The 22,916-nt window shown below is 38.3% G+C and overlaps 1 protein-coding gene across 1 annotated transcript; it reads right to left on the bottom strand.

The window, feature by feature from the left end:
• Nucleotides 1–5,243: 5,243 nt before the first annotated feature.
• LOC135087210 (mucin-2-like) lies at nucleotides 5,244–8,516 on the bottom strand. The gene is made up of 3 exons (XM_063982050.1): nucleotides 8,510–8,516; nucleotides 5,802–8,063; nucleotides 5,244–5,344 (listed from the first exon to the last, which is right to left on the bottom strand). Exons 1-3 carry the CDS (start codon nucleotides 8,514–8,516, stop codon nucleotides 5,244–5,246), a joined length of 2,370 nt encoding a protein of 789 aa, XP_063838120.1.
• Between the last annotated feature and the right edge of the window lie 14,400 nt (nucleotides 8,517–22,916).

Below are 22,916 nucleotides of genomic sequence, written 5' to 3' on the forward strand. Positions count from 1 at the left end.
CAAAATTAAATTTTCATTTGTTTTGTATGTTTTATCTTTCTACTTATATCTATACTAATTGACCCGCAAAAAGGCACTCATCAAAAAAACCTAAAAAAAGATTTGATATTTGGCAAATTATGATGATACTCATCTAATATTTTTAGGGATTAACAAGAGAAAAATCACAGTGCAAAGGTGTTTCAAGCGTGATAATTATGTTAATGATATTATTATGTGATAAGACTAAAATTACATTTTTTTTTTAAATTATGATATCATTTTTTTCTAGTAAAACTGATATTACTGTATTAAAAATTCTAAAATTAAGTTTTTAATTAGCTCAATTTTTTCAAAATTAAAAGTTAGGTTTATCTATAGATTCAAAAAATGCATGCATCTTTTAATTTGGACCCCTTTGTAGTGAGGAAGAGAACAATTCTCCCGTTCGCATCCGTTTTAGTCGCGCTCCCCCACTCTCATTTTGTCTTTTCCTCACAATTGCGCTCATCCCTGGAATGGGATCAGAACTATCAGAAGGTGCTGAGCCACTTGGAATAGGTTCGGCTTCCGAGGCCTCTGAGTAAATTGGCTGTTCCGATTGGCTGTTATTTTCCTCACTTTGAAACTCGTTTGCTACTTCAGGGCAAGGTAATTCTTCATCCGGTATGTGATTTTGAGTAAAAGCCATTAATTCAGTCATTTGGAAACGCATTTCGGTAATAATACAATGTAATAAAACTTCTCTAAGAGTAGGAAGCCTTCGGAGGTGTTGGCGTGATTCCTCCGTGTCTGATTCAGTTGTATCTCGTGATGTAATAATAATATAATAATAATAATAATAAAACGTTTATTGCCAGTAAAACCAAATACATAAAGTCCTTATATCTAGCGGATACCGCACTAAGCGAAGCTTGTGTCGCGGTAACCTTTAAAACTTGTTACACAAAATAATCTTTACAAGTGGTCTGGGAACATTCAGATCAGACTATTACTAACAGTTTCAGAGTGTTATTATTAATCAGGTAAATGAAATTACTTACAATATTTTAATGTTACTACTTAGTCTCTATAAGTATAATAGTCATCTTAATAAACTATGTTTAAAAATTAAACAAAATATATAAAAGAAAACAGAGTGTAGGTATAATATGTGAGTGATGTATGTGTGATGTGTGTGTGAAGTGTGAAGTGTGATGTGTGTGAAGTGTGATGTGAGTGTGAAGTGTTTGTGTGCATGATGTAGTGTGCGTGGTAGAGGTTTCCTTATAAAATTGTTATGGGAGGAGGCATTCTGTATCCGGATAGTCAAGACTATTTAGCCAAGATTCTATTTCTGGTTTCGCATGTCTAGTAGTAAGGGTTTTAATTTTTAATTTACGGCAAGTTTTGTTGTATATGAATGGTAGCAAAAAAGTAGGGTGACGTTTGGCAAATTTAGTGCGTACTGTTGGGACCGGGATCTTAAAGACACGTTGCTTACACAGTTTTTCGTAATCAGGAGACCTGAGGGTGATAGTGTGCATGCCAGTAGCAGCCCTTAATATGAACAGCTGACGAACTCTCAAGACTCCTGCTTCCGAGTAAAGCTGGTTTGTGTTATATTTGAAAGGCTTCCTGAGCATCACTTTAAGAACTGCCCTTTGGGCTCTTTCAAGCTCAATCATTATGTACTTAGCAGCTCCTCCCCACACTCGAATGCAATACATAATCAGTGATTGGCAAAGGGTTTTGTACACTAGCAGCAGAGTTTCCCTCGGGGCCGAGTATCTTAAATTTTTCATAACGTGTATGATTTTACGGGTACGGTTGGAAAGTTGGGAAATGTGTTCCTTATAGGACAGGTTTTGGTCCACGGTTACTCCTAGGTATTTAATACTACCAACCCTCTCAATTTCGCTACAGGAGCAACTTGCAGAAGTATTTAGAGTGTGCATGTGCAGTTTGAGTATGCTCGAGGAAGGTGGTTGTGTACGAGCTGTCATATGAAATGCTATGTATTTCGTTTTCTTGGCGTTAAGTGTTAGCAAATTATTTTTAAGCCAGTTCGTGACAGCTGCTAAGCCACGTTCAGCATTTTCATATGTGGTTTTCCAGGAAATTCCTTGAAAAAGCAACACCGTGTCGTCAGCGTAGAGTAGCGTTTCCGCTCCTTCGAGATGTAGTGTGGGGATGTCACGCATGTACAAAATGAATAGTGTAGGGCCAAGTATGCTGCCTTGAGGTACGCCGTATTCAACTTGGGTCTGATCGCTAACCACTGAACCGACACGAACGCACTGTCTTCGATTACATAGGTAACTGGCAAACCAGTCATACGCCAGTCCTCTAATGCCTACGTGGTATAGCTTTCGAAGAAGGATTGGGGTCGATACTGTGTCGAAAGCTTTGGCGAGATCTAGGAATACGCCCAGACAGGCTTTGTTCCTATCTAGTGCATCTGAAACTAAGTTTGATAAAACCATCACAGCGTCTTCGGTAGATCTTCCGCGTCTGAATCCAAATTGGTTTTCCGGTATAAGATTATTACTCTCCAGAAACGAAACAATTCTTTTATTTACTAGCTTTTCTAACAGTTTTGAGAATATTGTAAGTAATGAAATTGGTCGGTAGTTGGTGGGGCAGGTTTTATCTCCATTTTTATGTATTGGAGTTACGATGGCCAGTTTCCAGTCCTCAGGAAAAACTCCAGAGGCGAAGCTTAGGTTAAAAATGTGTGTTAAAGGAATGACTAGAGATTTTCTTGCAAGTTTAATTATTAATGTAGAGCATTTGTCAATACCTGGAGAGCTATCGAGTTTTAAGTCACCAATAAGGCTGTCAACTTCACTTTCGTCTGTAGGATTAAAGAAAAATGATTTTGATATCGATTGCTGAGGTGACACTGCAGCAGCTAGAGATGTCTGTGTAGCGGACATGTCTTTGAGAGATTTATCGGCTAAATCTTTTCCAACATTGGCAAAGTAACTGTTACACTGGTTTACGGATGAGCACGGGTCGTTTTTATTTTTGATGAGATCAGTAGATTCTGTTTTGCGTTTATTTAAATGGCATATATCCTTTATTGTGTGCCAGAGTTTTTTTGGGTTATTTTTGTGAGCTAGTAGAGTTTCATTTTCGTAAGAATGTTTAGTTTTTTGAAGGATAGTGTTCAGAAAGTTGCGATATCTTTTGTACGATGTGACAATTACTGGATTTTCTGGATTTTGCTTGGCTTTAAGGTGAAGACGGTCTCTATGTTTCTGGCATCTAATTAAACCAGGAGTGATCCATGGCTTAAGATTGTACTTTGAGCGACTAATTTTAATTTTAGTGGTACTACTTTCAATGGCGTTTTTTATGATTTTACTCAGGAGAGACACTGCTTCGTTAATATTTTGACATTTGGTGACAGTAGTCCAGTCGGCTTCTGAAATTTGGTTTACCACTGACTCATTATCTATTTTAAGTCTTAGCCGGGTTATAGGATTTTTAAGCTGATTGACTGCCAAGCCTAATAGGCATGTATAGTGGTCTGTAATATCCGTAAGACAAACCAATCCGATTGCCTGATCTGGATTTTTCACAAAGAAATGATCAAGGCAAGCATTAGCTCTGGTTGGCTTGGTAATAGCTGGAATAAGTTGATGTTCACTCAAGAGTGAAACGTACTCGGCACACTGTTCGCTCAGGGGTTGGGCGCATAGGTCTAGATTTATATCACCTGTAAGTATGATTTTCTTGTTTTTATAATTTGCTAGAATATAATTAAGAGATGACAAGAACCTATTTAGGTTTGTGAAAGCAGGTGACCTGTAAATCCCTAAAACTAGTAAACTTTTATCTAATTCGATCTCAAGGCAGTTACAGTCATCGCACAACGATTCCCTGACACTGTATTCTAAAGAGCTTTTAATGTAAGCTACTACTCCCCCACTCTTATTTATGAATTTATGGGTCCTAAAAGAGCTATAGCCGGGCAGTTCTGGAATAATAGTGTTCTCGTTTAACCAGCACTCCGTTAGGATTATAGCGTCCAAGTTCATATTTAGACGTTTAAGGGTTATCAAAAATGAGTCAAAGTTAAGTTGAATGCTTCTTATATTTAACGTTAGGCATTTAAAGTTGAGTTCCGGACTTAAAAAATCGGCGCAAGATTCTATATTATCGAGCGAGTGACAATCTATAGATAGAGTATCGTCGAAATCTCTCATTAAATTAGTCATTTTCAAATATTATAAAACTTAAAAGACTGATGAAAGTTATGGCAAGTAGGTAAAATAAAAATAGATTGTACTCGCTATTATGGAACTCTTTGTTTTTTTGTCCTCTGAGTGCGTGTGTGTGCGTGTGTAGTGTAAGTGTGTGCGTGTATAGTGTGAGTGTGTGTGTGTGTGTGAGAGAAAATAGTGTTATAAAAGTTTGGTAAATTAACTAACTTAAAGTAATGAGATCGTGTTTGAGATAATAAACCTACTATAACATAAATTGGAATAAACAGGCGATATACTAATAAGGCCAATAAAATAAGTATGTTTTCATGAGGCTTATACATATCTGAGGTATTCGGCTTACGCAGCTGTAACTTCTTTCTGGACAGCTGGCCCGACGTGATCTTCCAGGTCCTTGTGAGTTGATATGCGGATTGCCGGTTTATTGTCTGTTTTTCTGACAAAGATAGTGCCGTTTCGGGTCCAGCAGTAACGAAACCCATGTTCGCTTGCACGTGTCCGAGCTTCCCGAAATAAATTCCTGACTGATCGTATTCTGTATTTTCTATTCCTAAGGGGTTAACTAAGAGAGAGGGCTTTGCGAAGTCACTCACTTCCTTGGATATTTTACTCATATTGATCAAAGTCTTTAGAGCGCTGATAATGGTCAAACACAATTGTTTATAGCTACGAGAGAGCGACTGGTTGTCATAAAAATACTTAGGTAAATCTGGCGTCTGTGTTTCTTGTGTGGTGTATTCTTTCATGTGAATTGAACATACGCACTTTTTATTTGTTGATGGTTTTGGTAATGCTGCAGATGGTTGCGGCGATGGTTGTGATGACAACGGCTCTGTTTGTGGTGGCGGGTTTGGAGGGAGTGGTGGTTGTGGTGTTTGTGGTGGTGGTGGTGGTGGTGGAAGTAGTGCTTGTTGTTGATACTGACGATCAACCTGATAATTTTGTAAATACTGATACTGAATCCACGGATCAATGTATTGATGTGAGTAATGATAGTAATCTGCCGGATAGGGCGGATAAGGTGGGTAAAGAGGAAGCATTTCTGGATCTGGGCTAGGGGGGGCTCCTCGTAAAGACATCTCTGTATTCATTGTTGGCCATTGTGAACTTGTAGATGACGGCGTTTCCCTTTCCTGCTTTGTTGATTGTGAAACCTGAAATCCGAAAACATAGTTATTTATCTCTTCGGTACAAAAAAATATATATGTTCTTTTTTCATGGGTTCATATCCTAACATGTCATGTTTGAGAACCTACCTTATCTATATATGAATCCCAAGCTGCCAACCACCCTTGCGATAGTTGCTGTTCCGTTGATAATTGGTGCGATGAACTCTGAGAAAGGAAGATCAGTGATTTTGGTTAAAATGCCAGCTGTAATTTGGCAGGCAATGACTATGTATTATAATGCAATCGAATCCCTATTAAAGAGACTAAACTTTCAGTTATTTTTTCTTATTATAATAACGCAATTGTACTGTACGATTTTATTATTTTATTACTTTCGTATATTAGGAGAGTAATACTAGAAAGAATTAACATATGTATACCTACATATTGATTTTATTTATAATTACCTTTTGTAATAAGGATGAGGGTGACTGCGCCTGACGTTTCGAAGACGACTGTGTCTTGCCTGCCCTCGACGATGCCGAGGATTCCATCTTCGGCTCCACTTTTATCTTCGCCTTCGAGCGCGATCTCGATAGAGAGCGCGTTTGAGTTGGAGATCCAGGTGGCTTGGATGCCTTATGCCTCTTTGAGCGGGAGTCACTATGATCATTAGAAGAAGAAGTAGTGTCAGTGGATCCCTCTTGCCCGTTTGAGCGTGAATCAGGATATTGAGCCCGTGATGGGGGCTCTGGAGACGCCGGCGTCTGCTCAGCCGGTGCCGGTTTATATGAGCACTTAGAATGCGCACATAAGCGAGAAGGGGACTGTGGAGATGCTGGCGACTGCGGAAACAGTACTTCTGACGTAACAGTTTCCCTTCTTGAGTGAGTCTTTTTATTTGAGGACCTAGAATGCTCACATAAGCGAGTAGAGGACTGTGGAGATGCTGGTGACTGCCGGGACAGTACTTCCGTAGAAGTAGAATGCGCACATGAGCGAGAAGGGGACTGTTGAGATGCTGGCGACTGCGGAGACAGTACTTCTGACGTAACAGTTTCCCTTTTTAAGTGGGTCTTTTTATTTGAGGACCTAGAATGCGCACATAAGCGAGTAGGGGACTGTGGAGATGCTGGTGACTGCCGGGACAGTACTTCCATAGAAGTAGAATGCGCAAATAAGCGAGAAGGGGACTGTGGAGATGCTGACGACTGCGGGGACAGTACTTCTGACGTAACAGTTTCCCTTCTTGAGTGGGTCTTTTTATTTGAGGACCTAGAATGCGCACGTAAGCGAGTAGAGGACTGTGGAGATGCTGGTGACTGCCGGGACAGTACTTCCGTAGAAGTAGAATGCGCATATGAGCGAGAAGGGGACTGTTGAGATGCTGGTGACTGCGGAGACAGTACTTCTGACGTAACAGTTTCCCTTCTTGAGTGGGTCTTTTTATTTGAGGACCTAGAATGCGCACGTAAGCGAGTAGAGGACTGTGGAGATGCTGGTGACTGCCGGGACAGTACTTCCGTAGAAGTAGAATGCGCATATGAGCGAGAAGGGGACTGTTGAGATGCTGGCGACTGCGGAGACAGTACTTCTGACGTAACAGTTTCCCTTTTTGAGTGGGTCTTTTTATTTGAGGTCTTTTTATGCGCACATAAGCGAGTAGGGGACTGTGGAGATGCTGGTGACTGCCGGGACAGTACTTCCGTAGAAGTAGAATGCGCACATGAGCGAGAAAGGGACTGTGGAGATGCTGGCAACTGCGGGGAACGTATAACCCTTTTGGAGTGGGTCTTATTATTGTTATTTGAGGTTTTCGTCGGCAACGTAAATTTATAACAAAGCGTTGTATGCATTTTTGATTGCGGTTTCGAGTTCGAAAACGAAGATTTTGTATACTTGGTTGAAGGCATCTGTGTCGAAGACTTTGGCGACGGTGACATAGAGTTGGTCCGCGCATTTCGTGACACCGACGGCGATTGCGTTGGCGTTGGGGAGCGTAGAGATGAGTTGGCCTGTGAAAGCGACTTCGCCTTTGAAGGTAAGTTGCCCCGCTGATTAGGGGATGACATATTTGTTGACGATACCACTTCTTGGGCTCGCCGCGATCGCGGCGGCGACTGCGTTTGTGTTGAGGAACTTGAGGACCTTACGGAACTTGAAGAACTTGAGGACGAACTGGAACGTGAAATTGCTTTAGGAGGCAAGTAGAGCTCCTGCTTATGAGCTGACATATTCGATGGCTTGAGCACCGCTCGCGATTGATGTGAAGGTGGGGGTGACTGCTGTGTTGGGGAGTTGGAACGCGAACTAGAGTTACTCGTAGAACGCGAGCTTTCTTTTGAAGACGAGTCTTCCTGATCAGAAGTCGACATCGTTGATGCCTTTTTTGAAGAGGGCTTGGAAACGGATTTCAACCACGATTGTATAGGCGACTTTGCTAACGATTGAGTGGGCGAATTTGAAGGCGACCGCGGCGATTCCGAGAGCCACTTCCAATGCCTCGTCGGTTCCGCTACCCCTGGGAACAATTGCTGCAACAAATCTTCGTCTCCAGGCGGAGTCACTATTTCAGGAATGTCTTGGTTTTGTAGATATCCAGCCGTTTTAGATATTATGGTTAATGTCGGCGAGGTGGAAAGGGGCCGTACACTCAGTCCCGCTAATGTCTGTTTGTTATCATCTCCATCCTCGCTGTCCGAAACCACAATTATATTAGGGTCATATTTGACTTCTGGAATGATTTTATCTCTTTTTTTAGATTCTGTAACAAAAAAACAGTTATTGAAACCAGCTCAAAAACCGATGATGGTAAGAAATTATATTGAACTTAAAAAGGGTTTTACAAATTAATTTGTGACTGATGATGATATAACTAGGTAGGTACCTACTTGTGCAAGATGGTGAGAGTGAACGAGAACTTTAGCTAAAGGGACAGCATACAATAAAGTCTTAAAATATATTCTAAGGTAATTTAGCAAATAAAATGTGTTGTTTAGCTGATTATAAATGGGTCAAGGAGACTAATTTATTACCAAATGACAGGTTTGTTTGCTATCTTTTTATGATCAGTGTACAGGACGTGAACGCTGCTACTTGTAAGCTAAATGTCTAATGTGCTATTACGATATTCCTTCAGTTTAATATCCTACCTATCACTGTGGAAGGAAAAGTCTACGCGTCTCATTGGGCCGCGTGAAAGAGACTTGCCTGCCATTGTCTTCTGGCACTAGGCGCCGCTTCACCGTGTGTCTTTACTGTGGCTCTTCATGGTACAACCTGTAAAGAGGATTTGGCTTTATATTTTTTTTAAGATTCCAAACTAATTCGGACGATACAATACTATTTACAGTTGATTGATCGATTTATCGATAGTAAAATTATTTTATATTAAGTTTAAGTAACAGGAATAGCCATCATGCACCATAAAGTTCTATCGATACTACGATGCTTTTGATACGATACGGCGATACTACGGGTAGGACAATCTGAATAGTTTGCGACACTGAGTGACTTGCGTGCAAATTGATATTTACAGTTAACTTCCAAAATATTTAAAGTTAAAGGTTTTGTTATCGTATTGACAAAGAAGCGGGGCTTCACACCTTTAATGGCCTCCAACCTCCCCTTAGCCATGCCAGCACCATCAAAATTATTCTCTGTACAAACCTGTGTCTTGCATTTGTTAAAATTGTTTAATATTTTTAAGAACAATTAAGTCTTCACAAACAAATGAAAGCGTAATTTAGCCAATCGTACACTAGAAGTCCAGGATGAACCGTAAGCGAGACGGTCGGGCGTGCACTGTACTGTACAGCGCAAAACCAACCGTCACACGTACAGTACCGTACCGTACCGTACCATACCGTACCGTACCGTACCGTACCGTACCGTAGGCCGATTTTTCACTACACACACAAGCCGCTGTAAGCCAGTGCTTAAAGATAACACAGTTAGGCCCTTTTCACACGTCCCGGTTGCCGGCTAACCGGCGCCGGGTATCCGGTGGTGAAGTGTATGGGCATGGTACGTAGCTTTCACATGTTCCGGCGTAATTAATCCGGCATGCCCATACACTTCACCACCGGGTACCCGGTGCCGGTTAGCCGGCAACCGGAACATGTGAAAAGGGCCTTACAGTTCAGTCAGTTATTTGAGAAGTAATGAAGTATCTAATGACGTGCATCAACACATAAAATCATTATTTTTTTTGGGAATCAGTCATTTTAATCGTACATAACGCACAGTTTAAAAATTTATGATTGGCCCTATAGGCCAGTAGAATTAAACACAAAAATTGATTAAATCGGAAATAATTCCTACAAAAGATTTTTTTGCTTTAATGGCTTCATTGGTTGCCTATTAAGACTCTCCTAAGTTTTCGACTTCGACGGAGTTGTGCTTAAGTGGTGGGGGCCCCCGAAAGGGGCGTTTTTTCGGTTTTCCGGTTATACCGCGTAAAGGACTTACCCTATCGAAAAGTGGTCTTCATGACGGTTAAAGGGCACTTAATCTTGCATTGAATAAGACCAAATTCATATGTTTTGGACAAACCGTTCTCGCGCTAAAGTTCGGCAAAGTAGAAAATAAACGTATAATTAATGACCCTCTCCACGTCCAATGGCTTGTTACCCACATGCTTCCAAGCCTTGAAAAGGGCCACCTCAACCAGTGTAACCCTATCAAGGCTTACGAGCTTGATGCGCCTATCCTTGTTCGTCCCAGCCGTTCCTTAACTGCGGTTGCTGCACCTCTTCCTGGCACTCTCCTGAACGACTCTGTGTTACCTAATGTGGCTGCCCCTCTTCCTTGTACCCTCCTGTACGATTTCATTGCTTAGCCATATGCCTGGTCCAAGGTTCGACGCCACAAAATCAACTTCGTACGAGTGAAAATAGTTTAAATACTATTTCCCGTGCTTGCAACATTTTTCTTTACTGCTTCGCCTCTATTAGTCGTAGAGTGATTGTATATATCCTATAGCCTTCCTCAATATATGAGCTATTCAACACAAAAATAATGATTTCAATCAAACTAGTAATTTTTAAGATTAGCGCGTTCAAACAAACAAACAAAAAACTCTTCAGCGTTTTAATATGAATCCCACCAAAAACATTCTGTAAAAAACTAGCCAAGTCTCGATGGAGCTGCTTGTTTATCTCTAAAAAGTAATGAAATCTAGACAAAGTCGTGCCAAGTCTATGGTTCCTTACTGCGATTTCTTTATTATTATAGTTAATGTTGTGTGACTTGGCCGTTGAAGGGTACAAAACCAGGTGCTCCATGACACCATTGCACCAATCTGTCACCAGAACCGCTACCCATTGACGATGGAAAATTGCACTTTGAAAACGTTGATTCAATAACCAGTCAATACTCAATACTCAATACGTTTATTGCTTCCTTAATAGTACATTTAGTTGTTACATAGTTATATTTGGAGATCATTAAGGACCCTGTTGGGCGCTGCAAACTAAAAAATTATAAGAGAAGGAGGCTTCTTTTTATCATAGATAGAAAATTATAGTTTAGGTACATTGCTAATGAATTTTATCGTCTAAATATTCTTTTATGGTGTAAAATCAAGTCAATGTAGGCTTAATAAAGCTGGGTATTTCAATAATACTTTTGTATGATTATCTTAATAAAGATTGTTCAACGGCCAAGTCACACAACATTAACTATAATAATAAAGAAATCGCAGTAAGGAACCATAGACTTGGCACGACTTTGTCTAGATTTCATTACTTTTTAGAGATAAACAAGCAGCTCCATCGAGACTTGGCTAGTTTTTTACAGAATGTTTTTGGTGGGATTTCACTTCTTTTTGTAGAAAGTGGCATAATTATTTAACGTCGTCGCCTTATAATATTATTGTCATTTTTTTACGATATAAACACAAATAAACTCAACGACCTTTAAAATGGACCTTAGCTAACTTTACGATATAATAAAGGAAATCAACGAAATGAAAATTACACAACATTAAAGTTCATTCAACTTAATCGACGGGGGGGTCTAGAAAAGAAAAAAATCTGGACACCACGGTGCAGAAAATCGACGCTCAAAGTGCTAGCGCCATCTAGCGGTGAGCGGTACAGGCAAACACCACGGTGTCGGTATAGCGCTAGTAGTGAATGTGGTGTTACTCCAGATCTTCGATTTTACTAGTTTTTATAGTTTTCCCTTTAAGTGGCCATTAAACCCTAACTCTGTACCAAATTTCAGCTCTCTGAGTTTATGGGAAGTACTAGTTCCATTTTGATGATCATCAGTGAGTGAGTGAGTGAGTGTCATAAATGCGAAACTTTGCTGTCGCTTAACTTCGGAACTAAATGACCTACAGACTTGAAATTTTGGATTTTAAGTATGTGATTATAGCTTACTAGATGACGAAAATTTCTACGTTCTGGTCTTATCCAGAGGTTCTCAAATAGGCGCCTGAAAATGCGGCGAAATGGTTCCAGTAAAGATGGTACGGCAGTGTTTGCTTCGCGCTCGACTTGGCGGGGGCACTGCCGTGCCCCCAGACTTGTTGTTGTTGATTTTTGGCGTCGAACCTTAGACCAGGCATACGGCTAGGCAACGTAGTCATGCAGGAGGATACAAGGAAGAGGGGCAGCCACAGTAGGTAACACAGAGTCGTTCAGGTGAGTGCCAGGAAGAGGTGCAGCAACCGCAGTTAAGGAACGGCTGGGACGAACAAGGATAGGCGCATCAAGCTCGTAAGCCTTGATAGGGTTACACTGGTTGAGGTGGCCCTTTTCAAGACTTGGAAGCCTGTGGGTAACAAACCATTGGACGTGGAGAGGGTCATTAATTATACGTATATTTTCTACTTTGCCGAACTTTAGCGCGAGAACGGTTTGTCCAAAACATATGAATTTGGTCTTATTCAATGCAGGATTAAGTGCCCTTCAACCGTCATGAAGACCACTTTTTGATAGGGTAAGTCCTTTACGCGGTATAACCGGAAAACCGAAAAAATGCCCCTTTCGGGGGCCCCCACCACTTAAGCACAACTCCGTCGAAGTCGAAAACTTAGGAGAGTCTTAATGGGCAACCAATAAAGCCATTAAAACAATAAAATCTTTTGTAGGAATTATTTCCGATTTAAAAGCTAATTCTACTGGACTACTAGATTAATAAAAGAGGAGTTAATTGTGAATTCTTACTTAAGTATGTACAAGTTACGTTTTAGGACTTCATCAATTCATCAATCATCAATAATAAAATAGGTATAACTACATCAACATATTTTTTTTTTCAAAATAAGTTGCTTACAAAAATAATAATAAAATTATTTTTTTTTTCAAGATCAAAAAGGTCATTCCAAAAGTTGGGATGTTAAATTAAAAAGACAAAGGGACATAATTTTAAGCATATTCATCATTGAAAAAAGGTAAATTAAAAATATTCCTCTTTTCATTGCATATATTATTTTAAAAAACAACATTTACATAATTTATTTTATAATCTAATACATAACTCACCTACGAATGTCATTTGTTTATTAGTTATTTAGGTTTGATTTTTGCTAACGAAGGATCGTAGATGTTGAATTCACAAATTGTCATTAGATCTGGAAAAAAAGAACGAATGTAGCGGGTAATATTTATGTTACAAGGATTTATTAAATTATTAGCTTTCCGCCCGCGGCTTCGCCCGCGTGGAATTTTGTCTGTCACAGAAAAACTTTATCGCGCGCGTCCCTGTTTCAAAAACCGGGATAAAAACTATCCAATGTCCTTTCCCGGGACTCAAACTATCTCTCTGCCAAATTTCATCAAAATCGGTTGATTGGTTTAGGCGTGAAAGCGAGACAGACAGCACACAGACAGACAGAGTTACTTTCGCATTTATAATATTGGTATAGAATTAGTATAGATTGCTATGTCTGTCTATTCAGCACTGGATGATTAGGCAATGCAGTGCCATTTGCACTTATCAGTTATTTGTGGTATTCCAAATTACATAAATTCACATAATTCCATAAAACATCAATTTCTATGAAAAGATCAACTTTAACTTTTCAAGCTTAAACGTCTAAGACAATATAAAACTAATTTCGACTACTTAGAATAAAAACCTCTTATAGTGTAAAGAAGTATTTTTTCAGGAGGAAGATAAAATTGTGTGCTGTATTTTGTTAATTTATATTATGTATTTAACCAGCTTTTATATCTGTTATATTCTGTAAGATTGACCGAAATGTACAGATTGAGAAAAATGCAGGTTTTTGAGGTTTTTGACTCTAAGGCGACGAATATATTATAAGTCATCAGGCACAAAATATTCACCTTAAATGAAGTTGGTGTTAATCCGTTTGTAATGTCAGTTTGGAGTTTTCATCAAAATTCTTCGAGGAAGCCAATTCTTTGTCTCAATTTATATGTTCCAACTTAGTGTAGATTATGCTGGTTACTTTATTGTCGTAGTCATAAATCTTTTAAAGAACATTGGTTCTCATTGCATTGTTTTAAAGCTTCTACCTTATTAAGATCCGTCATGAAGCCGTCTCTTGGAGAACATGGTTCATTCAAAGTTCTTCGTTCTTATTTTGGTTCTTGGTTCCAAAGAGACTTGGACGGAAAGTTTATAGTCTTATAACTTTTTGTAACATTAGAATGTGCTTCGCACTAATAAATTTATACTTAAAATAATAATAAGGTATTATGAATAGTTTTAAGCTAACTAACAATACTAACAAGTTTTTCTATCCACAACCTGTTTAGCACACCAATGATAGGCACTCGTCACATAAATTTAATAAATTCAAGTTTTATTGTTCTACATTTAGGTTTAATCGTTTTTCATTATTATTATTTCCAATAGAAGATGTGAAAGTTTTCTTAATTTAAGTTTTAAAATGACCCTGAAACAAACGTCAATATATTATAAAGTTTCATTATATTAGCAAAAGATCTGAGAAACATAGCTACGAGTAGGTACTTTTAGTAAAAGCAAGTCTCTAAAGAATGTAGGCATATTAAGGACAGCACACCATTAGTTATTATTGTAAGACAAGCAATATTGCTTGGTTCTTACCTGTTAATAATTATAATATAAATATGTTTTTTCGTCTATTTTAGTCGATGACGATTATGTCAGGATCTGAAAGTTGTAATACGATTTTTATAAAAATGCTATTTTATGTATATTTATTTATATTTTAATAATGAATTAATAATTAACATTTTCACCTTCAGTGGCACTTGGCCTACGGTTACTCAGATCCATCGGCTGTTCTTGAGGATCAACAACAGGACCTGGGTCTTCAGCCGGTGGTAACGACAAATCAAGGGGCATAGAGCGAGGAAGGTGGGAAGTTGGGCTTACAGGCGAGGGGTCTGCTGGTGTAGTACGAGTATCAAATACTATTGGTTCATTAGATTCGCCACCATCGCTCTGGCGCGAGACTGGTGGTCAGAATGGCACATTCGAGGTATTGCTTTGCCCAGAAGACTGATCCCGAAAAGGGGAAGGAAGCGGAGAAAGAGGTGGAAAAAAGAATGGGAAAAGAGGGGGAAGAAGGAAAAAAGGAGGGAATGAAGTCATTGGTGGAGGAGGCGGAGGAGATGAAGGAACAAGGGGAGAAAGGGGAGGAGTTACGGTAGAGGACAGAATATATTCTCCATGTCTTTCTCGAGATCTTGATCTTTCAGGTTCGCGATGTTTATGTCTCCACGAGTGGGATCTATGGTGTCTCTCATTTAACTGTATTAAGGCTTCAGTCATCATGACATGTTGTTGTTGGCTCTCTTGAGCTCTAAGAAGCGGGGACGGTCGTGGGTCCATCAATTTTTCGATTGGCACGACTCTAATCGTCGGTCTTGGTGCATCCGACTGAACAGTTACGATAGGACCCACCTCTGGTGGTGTTGGTGCATGCGATTCAACATAATATTCTATGGATTCCACTTCAGATTGCGCAGTAACCATAGATCCAACTTCTGGTGTTGGAGCATCCGATTCAACATAATATTCTATCGATACCACTTGGGGTGGTGTTGGTGCATCCAATTGAATATGTTCTATATGTCCCTCTTGTGGTGGTGTCGGTGCATCTGATTGATGATGTTCGATAGAGCCCACTTGTGGTGGTATTAGTGCATCCGACTCAACATGTTCGTTTAATTCCACTTGTGGTGGTTTTGGTTCGTCTGCTTCGTCCATGTCTCATTGTTCTTTATGATGTTTTCTGAAAAAGAACGAAAGCTATCTAAACATTTTAAAAAAAATCATAAAGTGTTGAAAATATTAACATAGCAAGAGTTGATCATGGAACTTGCGACCCTTTATATCAATATTTATAAAACTCCACGACAGCACAAAAGTATTATTTGACAACAGCAGTTTAGTTACATTTTGTCTTATAATAAACATTATAAGTCATGAAAAGAAATTACTAAAAAATAATAAATGTTTCCTTAATAATCTTTAGTTTTATAGATTGATGATTGATGAAGAATTTCATTTTATTTTTATTAGACACGTAAAAAGTACATTAGTACTTATATTGGAAAATACCTGAAATTTTTTAAGTGTTAACGCATATAGGTTAATTTTATCAAGATTTGGTTCAGACACAAATCCCAAATTGGAGTACAATTAAAAGCTGAAAATTTAAATTATGTTAATTATGTTGATAATTAGTGTTTGAGCCACAGCACACAATGCTACTCTTAGCATCGGCGATTGGCGATTATGCTATTGCTATGTCGCAACTTCATGCCTTCGGCGGACGCAGCATTGGAATCGCGCGTTTTAGCGACTGCTGTCGCCTGCGTCGAGTTTCCGAAATACGACTTAGCCTAGGCGCAGACCACCGACTTTTTATCGGCCGATAGTTGGGTCGGGCTGTTAATCAGTATGGAGATGTAAGAAAGTGCGCACATTACACCGATTTGGTATCGGCTGATTCTTCATACAAATTAAAATCGGGCCCAAATAAGTATCGGCAACTAAAAGTCGGTGTTCTGCGCCTAGTCGTAATCGCCGCGTTTGCCGTGTTTAAGTGTGCGTTATGGAATATCCACTGCCTTCAGCTTCTGAATAGCGGCAATAGCGGCTAAATCGCCGATCCCCGATGCTAAATGTAGCATGTGTGCTGTGATTCTTAGAGCCAAAGCACACGATGCGCTGTGGCGGCATCTAGAAATATCTGTGGCGAGCACACGATACGATGCCGCAACGCATCGTGTGTTTTGGCTCTGAGGGTTTGGGAGTGACTGATCATCCACGTAGTGTGCTAGTTTAATTTATTTAAATGTGAGCAATAACTCGCATCAATTCGTCGAAATTCCGCGACAAAGGCAAAGGTCTTAAACTTTAGCTTTGCTTTAAAATCATAATGATAGTATTTAAAGAAAATAAAAAGCAAAATTGTAGGTAAACTACCTATCACTTGCCAGATCAATGCAAATGACCTCGATGAATTTAAGTTAGGTGCAGTTACAAAACTAATTGTGACACCTTATCAGAGTAGTTATGCGACAAAATATTCAGTAGCTACAAACTTATATCTATAACATTTAGATTTACATTTGAACACACAATTGATATAAAAGTTATAAATAGGTCCACATTATAAACCAACAGTCTAGTAGGTATAAACATCAATTGATCAATGAGATTGAGAAATTAACAAGAAGAGATTACACAAGGTCATTTCATGGGTTCTTTTAAACACTGTTTTTAGCCTGAATCTGTTTGCAAGACCGCACACGGAAAATTGAAAATTGTAGATAGGTATACCAAAAGCTTTATGTGTGATCTTGCAAACATACTGTCACTGATGTTATACTCGAAGCGTCCAATTACTAGAAAAAAACCCTTGGAGCAAGAACTGGTGGTCTGATAGATACTATTTGATACATTTTTTTCGTTGCGTAATTGGAGTCAATTCAGCTTCTTCATCACTATAGGGGACGTAGTGTGAGTTTACCTTAAACGCATTGCATGTTAACTGCGTAAAAAAGTGACATTACATGTATGACGGATTGTACAGCGCCCCTAGCGGAAATTTTTAAGAACTAAAAATTTCTTAAAAATTTCCGCTACGACGTGACGACACATGGTGTAAACTCACACTAAGCCCTCAGATCAGTGCGGATGAGCATGAGATCTTCTAGAGAAAGTTGAGCTTCACTGACGCTGACTAGACTGTCAGATCAGCTTCTTCTGTCTCTCCCATCGTCACGACTCTATCACCAAGCGTCAGCTAAACAGTCAATGTGTCTTTTCTGCATTCTACTTTTTCTGTTTCACGAATTTCAGCGATTCTTGCCTTGAATTATCAGTCTTCTGGAATTCTTTATTTCCTTTTCTCGTCTTCCGAAGGTATGTCCTCAACGCAATCAACGACTCGGAATTACAGGGTAGGGAATGAAAACTCCGACCCCGTATATCCGAGCCTGACTGTGATGAGACACAGTGAAGTTAAATTCAAATACACACATTTATTTGCATAGAATATGTATTATACATAATATGAGGTCTCTTTATAATATAATTTACACAGTGCTACTTATTCTGCTTACATTTTTAGCATGCAAAATAGTCATTAAAAAGTCATTGATATTATAGATAAATGTTGCAGTCAACACTCATAATCAGTAAAAACCACCTTTGACGGCAAAAATAAGTGACAAATCACAAATGTTAAATTCTTCACACAATGACAATTTCATGGACACAATACATTAATACAACTAGGTAACTGGGTAGTTGCACCGAACAAACTTAAAATAATTACCAATTACTTTTAAAGATTTATTAAAACGTCATAATAAATACGAGTATTATTGGTATTATTCATAGTTGTTGCAATTCACGAAGGCGAGTGAGCTTTATATGTGTGGTGGCTCGCTACTTTCTTTCAAAAGTTTTGACAGACAGACACTCGTTATGTACATGTACACGTAAGTACATACAGCTCACACACAAGTTTTTTTTGTTTTAACACAAGTAAAGCTACTGACTTCGTGAGTTGCAAGAACTTATACTTTTTAAGATCTGTCAAAACACCTTTTAAATCATTAGAAACTCAATAATCCAATGAGATTACCAATTTATTTGTAGATTTAAGTTTTAATTTTTCATTATTAAATTTAAAGTCGTAATCGTCAACTAACCATTTTCCTCAACGAAAGAATTATTTACAAAAATAAGTTAAAATGGTCTTGGATAAATTGCACAAACGTCAACGATGATTGTATTTAAACTTATATTCGTCGTAACCAACGTGACAGTTCTAAACCTGAAATATACCAAAAAAATAAAGAATTTTGAAATTAATCTGTCATTAGCGGACCAGACACACAGTTTTATCCAACGATTTTGAAAGGTCAAGTGGAAAAATCAAAAACTAACAACCCAGTATTGGCAGTAGCGCCCTTCCGTAAATGTCTCAATTTTAAGTTTGTCAATAATCGTAACGTGGCAATAATCGGAACCAATATTCCAGCATAGATACCAGCGCCCTTCTTTTAATGTCACAGGTGGGACAGTTCAGTGTAGGTTAACTATCTACTGGCAATGTAGTCTTAACCAACGCCATAACGAATGATTTCACAATAATACTTTAAAAATTCAGGGTCATGAATTACCGGGAATACCGGGGGCAGCAAGGTTTAGGAGTGGAGGCCGCGTACCGGAAAACGCAGCGTGGGACGTCCACCCACAAGGTGGACCGACGACATCATAAAGGTAGCAGGAAAGCAATGGACGCAAGCCGCTACCAACCGGGTAGCATGGAAAGCATTGGGGGAGGCCTATGTTCAGCAGTGGACGACCTATGGCTGAAATGATGATGATGATGAGTTAGCAGCGCCCTTCTTTTAATGTCACAAGTGAGACAGTTCAGTGTAGGTACACTATCACACTATCTGCTGACAATGTAGTCCAATTAATGTAGTCTTAACTTTACCTTGTTGAGGTGGGTGGCTGAAACCAACGCCATAATTTGCGTATTATGAATGATTTCACAATAATACTTTAAAAATTCAGGGTCCCGAATTACCGGGAACATTTAAAAAAAGAAGAAGTTTATTTAAAGATTAGCAATTACGACTGTATGCAAAGCATTGGGCTCCTTCGTAAAACGTATCAGTGGCCTAATTCACGTAGTATTTTGTAATAGTCAAAATGTCGATTAGAAGTTGTCCGTAAACAGTTTTAAATCCGTATTCACGTGTCATTTCGATAGAATTACTCGATGGGATCGCAACTCAGCGATTTGTCATAAATTTGACGTTTATCACGTGCATCCGATTAAATCAAAGTTCAAAATCTAAATCTAAAGTAAATGTATAACTCAAAGGTGACCGACTGACTGACGGACGGACTGACTGACTGACTGACTGACTGACTGACTGTCTGACTGACTGACTGACTGACTGACATAGTGATCTATCAACGCACAGCCCAAACCATTGGACGGATCAGGCTGAAATTTGGCATGCAGGTAGATGTTATGACGTAGGCATTCGCTAAGAAAGGATTTTTACTAAACTCCACCCCTAAGGCCACTTGTAGGTAATACGTGAATACCGCAGAGGAAACGATCGAATACCTACGCATTAAAACGAAATCGAAACAAAATCGGGCGATATACGTGAATACGAAAAGTTACTCCAGCGTTCAAATCGCTTAGCCGTTGAAGTTTTGTTACGTTAATTAGGTGTCGTTTTGTTTGTGCATTTTATATCAGACTACAAAATGTGCTCCATATATTTATAAAGATAACCAGATACCAGGTAACATTACAGTACAAAATTAAGGCTGGGTTGCACCATTTTACTTTAACTTTGACAAACGTCAAAAATCTCTCAAACTCCATACAAAAAACACCGGTTATCGTTAAAGTTACGGTCAAAGTTAGGTTGTGAAACTCAGCCTAAATGTGTTATGATGACTACTTTAGACATAACTATACAGTGCTAGTTTTAATTAACATTTTCATCGAAGTACATCTTCTGTATAATAACTCGTTTAGATATCAATGTAAATAACGGAAGAGATAGGACAAGTAACAATAATATCTAATTTCCTATAAATTATCACTTATTAACAAATTATTATTAGTGCTCTTCAACATTATACAAGTGGTTTTGTTATAGCTTGAATACGAGAGCTGTGTTTTTTATTCATACGCAGCGAAATGTAGCAAATGCACGCTTCGCTTTGTAACTTTAGAAAAGATAAAATCAGTTACTCCTGTTCTTTGTTAAAGTCCGGTCGCCGCGAGCAGATAGAATTTCGTACATTGACTCCAAGCTACCCATCCCATCGCGACGGACGGCCGCAGTGAACGTGCGGGCGCAACAGCAATATAATTACGCGCGACCGATAAATTCTGCGTAACTTGGGGTCGTTGTACGAAATTCTGCCTGCTCGGCGACTGGAACTTATTGTGAAAAAATCCAGACAGACAGCAACTTTATGCTGGTTTTCTACTAGTATATTCAATCCTCATCCAAATCCGTCCGTCAACTGTCAAATTGCAATATGTTTTTGATCAAAGTATCTGCGGTTTTCGATTATTTTACATTTTCATATTGTTTATAAGACTATTTAAACATATTCAAAAGTGTAAATGCATCGAAAATTGTGGATATTTAATTTAAAACTTAATTATACATAAGTATTCCGGATTTGGACAAAGATTAAATAATGGAAAACGGGCGTTAGTATTCAAGCTATACAAGCCCACCAGACTAAACAATTTTGTGGTGATATAGCTTATACATATTAAGACTAAAGCCTGAGGTGGAATTGTGTAAAGCAATCGTTATCATTTGACAGTTCATAACGTACGATTATTCTGTCAAACGCTTTGTTTAACTGACTTTATCGTACGTTATGAACTGTCAAATGATTACGATTGCTTTACACAATTCCACCTCTGGTCCGTGAGCACGTAGAATTTTGTCCAATGACCCCAAGCTACCCATCCTTATCGCTCGCGCGTAATTATGTTGCTGTCGCGTTCGCACACACACTGCGGGCGCCCGTCGCACAGTCGCGACAGCAATACAGTGTGAGTCACGTTAAAGTGTACATATGAAAATAGATGAAACTAGACCTATTTTTATCGACAAAACAGAGGTCAAAAAAATTTTGAGATTTTTTTTAATTTTTTATAGATTTTTTTTTCTTCCAATTACTTATTGTAAAGAAAACGTAATAACTTTTAAACTAAGCGGTATATCCTGATAAAATAAAAACAGTAATAATGCTTAATAATAGGCGATACTAAAAAAATACACAAAAAAGGCCAACTAATAATAAAAAATGATACTTTTTGAAAAAAATCTGCTTCAAAATTCGTGTTTTTTTGGTTATTTGATAAATTTCTCCAAAAAATGCCCCTATAACCGGTGGTTTTTATTACTTTGTATTATTCTTTATCGTATAACCTCCGTAAAACCAAAAATCGCATCTCTCTATCCCTATCACAACGTTTACAATGATCGTTTGAACTAAGCCTCTCCGGGCGCGCCATTCAAAGCTTCGTTAATAACGAAACTGAAAATGGCTCTAGATTTGTAATTTTGATAAAGACAAGTTAGATTTCAAATAAAAACAAAAGATTTCGAAGTAAAATAAGCATTTTAGTTAAAATTAAAATTGTCTCTACCTGTAGCGGAGAATAATGTTGTGGCAGGCCTTTGTTCAAACGATCATAGCAAATGTTGTGATAGGGATAGAGACATGAGATTTTTGGTTTTACAAAGATAATAAAAAGTAATAAAAACCACCTGTTATAGGGGCATTTTTGGAGAAATTTATCAAATAACCAAAAAAACACGAATTTTTAAGCAGATTTTTTTCAAAAAGTATAATTTTTTTATTATTTGTTGGCTTTTTTTTGTGTATTTTATGTTTTTTTTTTGTATCGCCTGTTATTTAGCATTATTACTGTTTTTATTTTATCAGGATATACCGCTTAGTTTAAAAGTTATTACGTTTTCTTTACAATAAGTAATTGGAAGAAAAAAAATTCTATAAAAAATAAAAAATAAATCTCAAATATTTTTTGACCTGTTTTTTGTCGATAAAAATAGGTCTAGTTTCATCTATTTTCATATGTACACTTTAACGTGACTCACACTGTATAATTACGCGCGAGCGATAAGGATGGGTAGCTTGGGGTCATTGGACAAAATTCTACGTGCTCATGGACCAGGCTTTACACAAGATCCACTACTACGGCACATCGCTTAGCTGAATGTGCCGTCATGTGAATTCAAAATATTATAACACTTATTGAAAAAATACAGAACATGGTGATTCATTTTATAAATAAGGTGTCACAAGTTTATTTTGAAGATATTTTATCAAATTGAATTTAAGCTCAAGAAATTCTTCTTCTCGGGCTTTTTCTAATCAATGAACTAACTTAATAATAAGTGGTGAAAAACGATCGAATATCAGTGCAATTCGTTAATTAAAGGACAATCTAATTCACAAGACGTAAGGCACCTTACACAAAAATAGCAGTTCCATTTTTCCATGCGAATGCAGGACCGGCTGAAGGATCTGATGAGAAGGTGGAATCCGTCCCAGTGTAAGCTTGATGCACCGTCAATGTACAAAACTTAACGAAGCAGGA

Source organism: Ostrinia nubilalis, chromosome Z (genome assembly GCF_963855985.1).
Source record: "Ostrinia nubilalis chromosome Z, ilOstNubi1.1, whole genome shotgun sequence".
NCBI lineage: Eukaryota > Metazoa > Arthropoda > Insecta > Lepidoptera > Crambidae > Ostrinia > Ostrinia nubilalis.

What these genes read in the sequence shown, in the direction of transcription:
- LOC135087210 (XM_063982050.1), bottom strand. An exon ending in GACACAGTCGTCTTCGAAAC is followed by an intron (nt 5,345 to 5,801) that starts GTCAGGCGCAGT and finishes TTCGGATTTCAG; the next exon opens with GTTTCACAATCAACAAAGCA.